The following is a 12,135-nucleotide window of genomic DNA, read 5'->3' on the forward strand; positions in this document are numbered from 1 at the left end:
TTACTTTGTTAATTCTTATATTTCTAAGTTCAATTTGCCTCAAACTTGCGTCAAACTTTTTGAAAAATTTAGAACAAATGTTATTATTTTGCTTATTTTTATTGTAAAAATACTAAAATGTTATGGAATAATTAAGTGAAATTCCACTAAGCTAACTTGCTTGTATACACACTAGAAATAAAATGCAATGTAAGAGTTACAAGGACAATCAATGTAGTTTATAATTCCTAATGTTTTTTTTTTGAAAAGACAAAAATAATAATTTAACACTAACAATAAAGACATAGGGATGCCTATTACACCATATCCATTATTACAGTAAAATAGAATGATACTAACAGCCCCATACCACCAGTACCTAGTGTTAGTTTCTAATTCATAAGTATGTGAGTGTGATTTACTAGGCATTTAATTAGTTATTAATCCCCAAAATATATTACAATTTATTTTGTAATTTTAGCACCTCCCCTCAATATAAACAAAATGTTTCAAGATTGGAGCATATATTTTCAATTCATTGCCCGCTTAAAGATTTTGTGAAGATATCTGCTGGTTGAACGTTGGAACTATAGATTTTGTGACAACTTCTTTAAAAAGGATCTCCCAAAAGAAATGACAACTAATCTCAATATGTTTAGGTCTTTCATGAAACACTTTATATGCAATGTTTCTTGGTTATCACAACAAATTTCCTTCATTTATTAAGTATCTCCAAATTTTAATTCATGAAGATGTTGTTTAATCCAAATGAGCTCACACACGACTACAACTGCAGTTCTATATTCAACCTCTACACTAGAGACCTTGCAACCAGATTTTTTAGTTTTCTTCAATGATATGAGATTTTCTCCAATAGCCACACAATACTCTGAAGTAAAAGGCCTATCAATTGGTGAACTTTCCTAATCTGTATCACAAAATCTTACTATTTGAGTGCTTACATTGTATTTATAAAGCAATCCCTCTTTCACGCTTCTTTTAGTATACATTTGAATTTAAATAATTGCATCCCAATGAACCTTATAAGTAGATTGCGTAAATTAGCTTACCACTCTAATAGCAAAAGAAATATTTTTCCTTGTAATAGTAAGGTAGTTAAGTTTTCCAACAAATCTTTGCCATCTTTCAATATCATAATAAGGCTCCCCCTTTTTTGGGTAGCAGTTTTTGATTTGGATCCATAAGAATGTCAACTAGTCTATAATTCAACATACTAATTTCTTTTTCTTTTTTAGAGTAAATAAAGAATATATATATATATATATATATATATATATATATATATATATATATATACATATTCCAAATAACTGAAGAAAACAAGCTGATCCTAGGATCCGAGCCTCAAGGTGACAAAGAAGACAAACAACCTAAGTAAGACTATAGTTCATTACAGTATGCCCATAATTTCCTAACATTTTGAACCCGCCTTCGTATCATGTCCTTGATCTCATGTATGTTTAAATCCTCCACATTGTTATTTTGGAAGACTTTCCTATTCCTCAAAATCCAAACATGATAAACTGTTTCAGCAACACACATCTTTAACACTTTAGCATGATAGCCTTTTCCCCTCGTAATGTCAATGATCCACTTCAATTTTGTATCCCACTCTTACGGGGTATGAACAAAAGACACCCATTCCAACATTTGCTTCCTAATTCTGCTAGTTTCTCTACAAGTAAAAAACAAATGAGCACATGTTTCAGGTTCGCCACTGTATAGGCATTTGCCATCAGTCATTGTGTCGAATCTAGAGAGTTTATCTTTAGTATGTAAGCAGCTTTGGCTGGCCATCCAGAGCAAGAATATGGTACGATGTCTAGCCAAGTTCCCTCTAATCAAGTTCTTCCAAGGCACACTAGGCTTGTCGCCTCTTAGCTCCTGGTACATAATGTTGGTCTTGTAAATACATGTTCCTATAAAGTTCTTCCAAGCTGCAGAATTGAGGAGGGTTAGCTTGTGTTTAAACATTGCTTTGATAGTCCAAGATGTTGTCTTCTTGGACATGTAATTATTTATGCCTTCTCTCTTCATATAATACTGATTAATCCACTTAATCCATAAGCGATCTTTCTTAGTGCTAAGGTTCCACAACATTTTTCCAAGGGTTGCACGATTCCAAACACCAAGGGCAATGACATTCAACCCTCCTACAGCCACAACGTCACATATATGCTCCGGGGATATAGGAGATTTTCGGCTAGCTACCTCCTGACCTGTCCATAGAAATATCCTACAGAGGCTCTCCACATGAACAACGATTTTCTTGGGCAGAGGGAAAATTTGGAGCCAGTAGTTAGCAATTTCAAAGATGACACTTTTCACCAACTGGAGTCTTCCAACATAGGACAACATTCTGGTGCTCTAATGATTAAATCTGCAAAGCATCTTATCAATAAGTGGTTGATAATTAGCAATGGTGATATTCTTGCTATCTAAAGGAACCCCCAGGTATTTAAAGGGCATACTGCCAATTTGGAAACCAGTTTCCTGCATCATCAGGTTCTGACTAGTAGTATCCACACCTCCAAAGTAGATTTGGCTCTTTGGTTCGCTCATATGAAGGCATGTAGCTTAGGAGAATTCCTTAATATTGTTCATGATAAGACTGATAAAAATAATATCTGCCCGGGAAAACAACAAAATATCATCAGCAAAACAAATATTCACTATCTTCAATTTTTCACATTTTGGATGAAAATTGAAGTCAGGAACATCTTTCAAGTTCTGCAGAACTTTGTACAAATACTCCATAATCAGAACAAACAGCAAAGGGGAGATAAGGTCTCTCTCTCTTAGCCTTGAGAATCCCACTAGGATCACCATTTAGGGAGAATCATTAAGAAACAGAAGTGACACATGCCATAGTCCAATTAACAAACTTTTGAGGAAAGCCAAGATAGTACATTATTTGTTTCAAAGCTGGTCATTCAACAGTGTCATAAGCTTTTTGTATGTCCATTTGGAGCATACATCTAGGAGAAATATATTTCCTACCATACTCTCTAACCAAATCCTGAGCTAACATTATGTTATCATGGATTAACCTTCTAGGGATGAAAGCAGACTGGTTCTCATTGATAATGGTATTGATGACTTTGCCCAGCCTTTTGGTCATGATCTTCGAGAGGATTTTGTAGAAGGTACTACAACAAGAGATAGGCCTTCAGTCTTTAATTGTTCTTGCCTCACCAGATTTGGGGATCAGAGTGATTAGGGAACGGTTCATCGCTTTATACATGCTAATTTCTTTGAGTATACCTAATGCATAATTCCCTTGTGAAATGATTATCCCATTCATTGACTCAACAACTTTAAGTCCAAGAAAATATTTCAATCTTCCTAGATCCTTAGCCCAAAAATGTTTGAATAAATGTTCCTTCAGTTGAGAAAAATTTTCTTGATCTTTTCCACTAATGACTATATCATCTATATAAACCACCAAATAAACATTTATTTTGAGAGGTATGACAATAGAAGATTGGATGAAATGCTTCACTATGTTTCATTCCAAAAGTCTGAATGAATGGGCTGAAGTTCCTAAACCAGGCTCGTAGAGATTGTTAAAGTCCATTTGAAACTTCAAACTTCTTATGCCTAACTTGATTTTGATATAGCATCTTTAGGTGTTCGGTCATATTTAACATTACCATGCTCTCATGTTCCTTTTACAATTCAGACTTCATAGTAGCCAATATTAGGTAGTCAGCTTCTAGGGAATCATCAACATATTTCTTATAAGCATCTCATTCAGTCTTAGGAGTAAAACTCTAGGAGGCTATTATTCGAAAACATGTCTCTAATACATACAACTTTTTCTCATGTTTGAGGATAATCCTCAAGTTTTGGTGCCAATCAAAAATAATTTTCCCAAACAATTTTTCTTTGTCAAGGATTGATCGTAAAATATTGTTTGAAGTGTTTGTTGATATGGTAATCCATATTTCAAATTTTGTGAAGATATAAGTATCATTAAAAAAACATATTCATTTAGGTCCTTAATTCAATACGGTCCCATTATTTTACTCAAACCAAATAACCTTTAACATATCATTCAAAAATCTCATTGAAAGATTTTCTAGTGGATCGAGATCCATATTTCAATTTGTTTTAAGTCGGCATTAGGCTTGTTACATAAAACTCAGTTATTTAGGTAGGAATTTCTTCCAATTGAATCTAATATAATTAAGTTTTATCAGTTGGGTTATTCTAATCCATCATATGGATTATTCCCAACTCTTACTTATTAAGATATATAATCTTATTATAATTAGTTTAGTTAAGTTCTAATGTTTAGAAATTGGATATTACATTTATCCTATTCCACCTTACTAATATAAAACATGCATCTCGCGATGGGCGAAACCTACATTATTCAATATTAGTCTTGATGAGTGTTAAATATTGGAAAAATTAAGCTTGATATTTATTTTGATTGAATTTGTGATTAATTCGATATCACTAGCTTATTTATCATATAAATCATCTTTCACAGGCATCAAAACACACATGCATCAACATACATATAAAATAAAATGATGCGATTTTGGTCCCCGAGCTCAATTGTTCCCTCAAGCCAATGAGAGAACCTAATCTAAACCTAAGAACAATACATGCTTCTCCAAGTTAGACCTGAATGGATGTCCTTCTTTGATCTTGACTTCTTATCTTTCTTCATTATATTACAAAAAGAGAATACTTGTTTTACATACAAGGAAATGAGATGAGAAAAGAAGTTACATATAAAATATAGAGAGAAAGACACGACACTAAATTCGTATTTAAACATTCTTAAAAAAAAAAAAAAAAAGAAAAATTAAGGTGCACTCACCACAAGACAATAATAATAAACACTTATTAATATTATTATTATTATTATTATTATTATTATTATTATTATTATTATTATTATTATTATTATTATTATTATTATTATTATTATTATTATTATTATTATTATTATTATTATTATTATTATTATTATTATTATTATTATGGTTTGTCAGCAAAAGTAAATTTAATTATAAAATCTAAAATACAATAAAACGTAAAGTTGTAGATGCCACCCACAAGTTTGCAGTCTTTGGTTTGGCAACAATTTTAATTCTTAAACGTATAGAGCCTTTTCATTATAGTCATTAAATGTATCAAAAAATACAAATACATTCTTAATATTGCTTTGATTAGTCATTTTAGTTCTCAAAATTATTTTTAAGTTGTTTAATATATTTTTTTCGTTGGTCTATTCAGTCAATAAAATTACTAAAAAAAACTAGAGATGTGTTTACAATTGATACACTTAATTATAGTGAACGCATTTCACTTATTCATAAACTAAAATAGTTGTTTGCTCTTTACCAAATACTAATGAGAATTTGAATAAATAATCACATTCTCATGATTGGTATGCATTCACTTTGACCCTACGTATGATGATTTAAATTTATGCATAAAAATATTCTCACCTCATATTTTCATTATTCCTATTGTGAAAGGTTATAAAAGAAATAGAATGTAATAAAAGACTCATAAAAACTAGTTAGGTTAGATCCTTAAATATGTGATTTAAAGGGACAAATACACATATGGATGCATGAAAAGACATTTCATCATGATATAATCAATTTTGTGAAGCATTTTTTTACAACTTCATAATTGCTAAACAATTCGTTATAAATTGATGTAAAAATTAATATTTGCTATATGAAAAGGAGAAAAAATATGATTGAAACTCTCAAATTTATTTATGTTATGGTCATATTTATTCCCTTAATTTTTGTTATAAGTGATGTAAGTGCCGGTAAGTATTTTTTTTCTCATTCTTTTCAAAAATAATTTTATGCATTGTAAAAATTATCCATATACCCTTCATTAACACTCTTTCTTCTTGTTTCACATCATAGGAGAACCTTTTGTTTGTAATAGAGACGATAATTGCCATTTTAATTTGTGCATGTTTCCATTGATACCGACGTGTGTAGATAATGCATGTCTCTGCGCGAAACGAATACTGTTAAGTGAAAAATTATGTGTTACTTCTAAACCTATAATTTCATACATTTTCTTATAATAAATTTTAATTTTAATTTATATTATTTTAATGTTTTAAATTTTCTATACAGGCACTGAAACATGTTCATTTTACTAAGCAAGTGTTCTCACATATGTTTGGTTTTAGAAGATACAGAGAACAAAAATTTCACCACATGGTTAAAGTTATTATTTCGATGAATGAAGGACATGTACAAAGAGAAAAGAGGAAGGAAACTATGAATAATATAAATCATAGTGCTATATAAAGTTAGTTTTATTTAAACTTCATTTGAATTGTAATGATGTTAGTTATGATTATATATATACTTTTTTCATTTCATAACATGTATTTAGGGTAATAATGTTTAATTACTTTATGAATGATATTAATTAAAGAGTGAAATATGTTTTTAGTCCCTATAAATATGACATTTTTTATATAATTTTAGTCCCTACAATTTTTTTTCATACAATGGTCCTTGCGATATTTTTCGTCTCTATTTTTGGTCTCTCCCGTTAGATTGCACTAACAGAGGTTTACATGACACGCCACGTGTGACGCCACGTCAGTAAAAGTCAATAATAAAGAAAAAGAGACAGAATTCAGGGGTTTAAAACCCCCTTTAAATAACTTTAAAAACAATAATTTTTCATTGATTTATTCTTCCTAGGGTGGCAGTAGTAATACAAAATATTGACAATTCTTCCCTTATACAACCATTGGTTTTTGCGTACAATTCTTAGATGTTAGAGGAACAATTATATGCTAGAGTGAAACTGTAATAGTCTCTTGAACCTTAAGTTAAGGTCACCAAATATTACACCATTTCTTTGAGGTTTTCGTTGAGTTCATTGTGCAGTTTTAACGGTTGCGGTTTTGCATGAATTAATTTTTTTTTTGTGTAAGCAAGAGATATATTAATAAGAGAACTAAGGGTTCTCAAACCTTGATACACGGGGACGGAATTAGTCTGACAAAAAAAAAGCGAAATTACAAACCAATTACAATCACGACATAAAAGACAAAGGGTCTTTGCAAAAATCGTAAAAATTATAATTGGATTGGGTAATGTCGCCAAAGGAAGACCACCTCCAACAAAGAATCTTGATGTTCCACACTATATTGTTAATATTCCATCCTCCATTCCTAAAACAAACGCCGTTCCTTGTCAACCAAATAATCCAACAAGTGGCTAACCAAAACACCCCCAATTTTCCAACTTTGATTCCTTTATCCCTACCCTTGGAATTCCATTCCATAAAAAACGGAATGCTAACATCATCCTTCCAATTCGAGTAATCCACCCACGCACCAATTTCTTTCCAAACAACCTTAATAACATCACACTTAAAGAACAAGTGATCCTTGTCTTCCACATGCGTGTTGCAAGAAAAACAATTTAAATTAGAAGGAGTAAAGTTAATACCTCTATACAATAAAAGGTCTTTTGTAGGGAGCCTATTCACAAAAAGCCTCCAAGCAAAAGCTTTGATCTTGAAAGGGATTTCCATCTTCCAAATGATTTCTAATGCCTCATCATACCTATTAATGGGACCGAATGGCATCCGTAAAGTAACAAAATTTTCATAGCACGAAGCTACCGAAAACAACTTTTCCGGACTAAGAACCCACCAAACCGAGTCGTTTACATCTTGCCACCCTTTGAAATTCTCCAAACGGGTCCTCAAAACCGCCATCTTATCAACCAAATCCGACTCCTCCACATCTCGGGCCGAAATACCCAAATCCCCCCACTTCCACTCCCCATCACTCCACCCCCCCATTGCCGCAACGGAGACTTTTGTCGCTCTGTTGCGAGTTGCTTTAGTTACTATTGTTACAATCGATCCTGCTCTTCTTTAATTTCTCCCCTATCATATTTTCTCCCTTTCCTTTTATTTTTGTTAATTTTCTTCTTATTTATTCTCCATGGTACATTCTTTTGGGTTAGTTAGCTTTGATGGTTAATAAAGTTTCAACTTTGGATAAATATCTTTTTTTTAGCATGGACATAATCTTTACATCATTGTCGCGAAAATTGTAGTTTACTATTTGTTAATAGTTATTGTTGATTATGAAGATTATAAATAAGTGTCAGATGTTGATAAAATTTCACTCATCTTGGACTAGAAGGAATACGAAATTCCCCAACAAAGAATTCAAGTAATCAAAAGATACATGAGACAAGAAGGAAGTTGAAAAGAAGGTTATTTTCTATGAATGCAAAGAACTTGGACATTTCATAAATGGATTTTCTAAGTTATAGAAAGATAGATCCAAGAAAAATGGATCTAGTGGAAATATGAAATGTCTCTTAGCTACATAGTTTGAATTTGACAAATCCTCTAATGAAAATGAGGAACATGCATATGTTTCTCTAAAACTCGGGAGAAAGAGATTGTTGTTTTGAAAAATGAAAATGATTTTATAAAAACTCCAACATATCAATCTTCTAGAAAATAAGTATAACTTGGAAAAGTATGCAGCTAGATGGTTTCATTAATTTATGGTGTAAGCAAGAACATAAAGAAAGACTTAGGATATATTCGACCTTAACAAATGAGAGGCAAAATATCTCATGTTAGTGAATGAAGAGCAATGAATATGGCGTAGATGATTAGGGCATGAAACTTGCGATTAATCTCAAAACTTCACAAACTTAATATATGAAAAAAACTACAACATTTAATTGGTCAAGATGAAAGATCAACTTTAGGATTGCCATATTAAAGGGAATAACATATCTTATTTGATAATACATTAGTCATATGTTTATCTAACAATCCTATTTTTATTTACGAGTCAAATATTTTTAAATTAAATATCATTTCATAAGAGCTTGTGTTTAGAAAGGAATTTTAGATATTAAGTTTGTTAACATTGATCACTAATGACATAACATATTTACGAAACCTATGAGCCCCACACCGAGCTCCAACCCCACGTTGAGCTTGTGACAATCACAAGTCCCCTCACCGAGACTCATAGCCCGCCTCTTTCACCAACAATGACAATATAAGATGCCTGAATTAATGAATGCATCATCACAACAATTCATCAACAATTAACGGTATCACATCGAACCGTATGATTCGTGTATAACAACCACATAGTAGTTTCCACGCCAAAACTACATATTTCAACTCAAACATGTTATCATTATATTATATGTATAACAACTCATCTCATAATCACATTAACATATACTCATCTATAACAATATCATCAATATTCATCATTTAAATTGTTAACTAACTATAATTAACATTCTTAACACCATAACATCATCACCGAAGAACATCAATAATATACACATAATTCTCATCAATTATTCATGTTATCACGATATATTCAGCCCCTTAAACTAACCCGGTTTGATGGTAAATTGCGTTAGCTTTCCAACACTTCAAATGAAGCGTTATTTGAACTTACTAATCAAAAGCTATGGCCAAAATGATTTCGACCCCAAAAACAGGAACAACAGCGTTCACGCTGGGCGCGCCCCTTGGGCTGAGTGCGGCTGCTATGACCAGACTACATAATTTTTTGCACTTTTCATTATTAGAGGCATTCCAAACCTTCGATTTTGATTCCGTAAAAACCCCCCGATCTTAAAATTCGACGTACTACAATTATTTAATTATTTTAACAAGAGTTGAACCCATATAATCCTTAATTTTCTCGAAAATCTATTAACCCCCGAGCATTAGCTTTCAATTGTGATGGTAAACAATACAATTTCAAAATAGTAAAAAATCACTTAATTTAAACCCTCACCCAAACACTCCTTAACACCAAAATAGCTTATTTTCGAGTTCCTAACATGGTAAGCCAATTTGCCACTATAATCTCATCACATTCTCATCGATTAACATCAAATCAAACAATTTATCAAGCATATTCATTTTTATGTATTCTCACAACTCCTTAAGCTTGCAACCATCATCACTCATATTCATCAATTCCATCATCATTCATACATGGACACACGAAATTCAACACTTATAACAACAATTCCATCATCATTCATATTCATCAATTCGTCACAAATCAAAGAACACATAATCCCTAATGGAGGTCAAGGGACACCTCCCTACCCTTTCATGATATAACATCCATAGATGGATAATCTCCCCCTTACCTGATGATTCTAGAAAAGACGAGTGATTCTTGAATCTCCTCTCTTAAGTCCCTTTTCTCCTTCCTCTTGTTATAGCCCTTCTTCTCTATTCCAAGTTTTTCACGTACAAAGCAAAGCTGATTGTCTTCTCTCTTTTTTCCCTAATAAATCTATTCCTCCTAAATATGTTTTTCCCTTTCTACCCCCACATTATTCTCGTAATTACCAACTTGCCCTTAATTTCTCCACACATCCTTATTTCCTCATTATTTTGTTATTCCAATATTTCACTTATTTAGATAAATACTCTTATTATTTTAATTACCAAAATAACCCTAAATCATTCCAACTTAATTTCTACACTATATAATTATTTACTACCACAACCCATCAATAATTTAAAACACAAAAAATCACACATAATTTACAAACAATTCGATAGAGTGACTATTTTGAAAATTGGGTGTTACAAGCTACTCAAGTAATCATTATTTTCCTCTACTCAACTCGACACTACAAGTTAATGATTTAATCCTCTAGAAGAAGACCAAGTTGTCATCCTCTACTGATTTTTATCATCTCATGAGCTTCAATGAAGGTTCCATAAGTTTATTATTTAGAGAATAACTTAATGATTTCCCTCTCAACGTAAAAATTTTAAATTGTAAAGGCAACTAAGAAATAGTGCAAGAATTAAAATGATTCTTTTTACCAATGCTCAACTCAAGCAGTAGTCACTATTAGGCGAGCTATAGTTTTGGGCATGATCTTTTGCCTTTGTCCTACAACATAAACCACTATTGAGGTGAGTGTTTCTCCCTGTTTCATCAAGTACCCAAACCAAAAGTTGATCAGACATGTACAAAAACCCCATGAATGAATTGCATAGGGGCAAAATTCTTTCTTGAGACCTACTATGAGATGTATTTACCACAATCCTTCAAGCATTAATTACATTGAGGTAAAATACTTCTTGATATTGGTTAAGCGATCAAACATTTACAATTAGGTTGCTCCGAGCTCACATTCTTTATGAGGTATTCTCTAAGGTCTTGTCGAGACTCCTACTTAATAATTTGAAGTTGGGTGAGCTTATGTTTTTGAAGATATACTAGTACACAATCCCCAAGCGCAAGACGTGTAGATGGAAGTGCTTTGAGTAGAAGACCATGAAATTTACACATTATTATTTTAGGGCTGGCTCTTCTAATATTGTCAAAAGCTCCCTAGAGCTTAATTTATTCCTAGGGTTTTATGGTACACACTCCATCGAGAATGAGGTGTATTTAGCTAATGTCCTTTGAGCAGAAGATTGGTTGGGCCGAGATTGCTTCTTAAACTACTGCTTGACCTTCTAACTGAGATAGTTCTCCCTTGCTGTTTTAGGGTGGGATCTCCATCGTATTACTATGTCCCTTGCATACTCTAGAACAACTATATAGAGAAAAAGTTCTACTTAAAGAAAAAGAGAAAACATCAAGTGATTTCATTGCATACACTTTATGTTGAAATATTAAACATTTATATTCATGCTAAATTTGTTTACAACCTCTATTGACTGATATTTACTAACATGTAAATTATTTGTCTAATTGATTGTATTTCTTCGAAGGACTAAGTTGTAGCCAAATTCTTTGAGAAGATATATAGAGTCAATTGGAGCCAGTTCTCTATGTTTGAAAAATCTAAGGTATAGGTCAGTAGGACTAGGAGAGACCCATTGAATTTTGAATTTGTTGGATTATAGTAAAAATATCTTAAGTGTTAGGTAACTAGACGTACCTCCAAGATGTGGGGGTGAACCAAAATAAATTTCTCATTTCAGTCTCTCTTTAGCCTACTCTTTACGTTCAACATTTGTGTTGGCTTGGGTTTTATTTTAAGCAAATGAAAAAAAGTCTTATTCGTTAACACAATTCAAACACAACTTCTTATGTTTTTCTCACCTACCGACTCTATAATAACAAAAGTCTTAAAT

The 12,135-nt window shown here is 32.0% G+C and overlaps 1 protein-coding gene and 1 long non-coding RNA gene across 2 annotated transcripts; one reads left to right on the plus strand and one right to left on the minus strand.

Moving 5' to 3' along the window:
* Positions 1-5,663: 5,663 nt before the first annotated feature.
* On the plus strand, positions 5,664-6,485 carry LOC131617373 (uncharacterized). The gene is made up of 3 exons (XR_009288563.1): positions 5,664-5,793; positions 5,907-6,015; positions 6,126-6,485. It is a non-coding gene; the product is annotated as an uncharacterized LOC131617373 (long non-coding RNA).
* A 517-nt stretch (positions 6,486-7,002) lies between these two features.
* On the minus strand, positions 7,003-7,821 carry LOC131619282 (uncharacterized). Its single transcript, XM_058890395.1, has 2 exons — positions 7,278-7,821; positions 7,003-7,007 (listed from the first exon to the last, which is right to left on the minus strand). The coding sequence occupies exons 1-2, from the start codon at positions 7,819-7,821 to the stop codon at positions 7,003-7,005; spliced, it is 549 nt and encodes a 182-aa protein (XP_058746378.1).
* Positions 7,822-12,135: the final 4,314 nt, after the last annotated feature.

This window comes from Vicia villosa, linkage group LG7 (genome assembly GCF_029867415.1).
Source record: "Vicia villosa cultivar HV-30 ecotype Madison, WI linkage group LG7, Vvil1.0, whole genome shotgun sequence".
NCBI classification, from domain to species: Eukaryota; Viridiplantae; Streptophyta; class Magnoliopsida; order Fabales; family Fabaceae; genus Vicia; species Vicia villosa.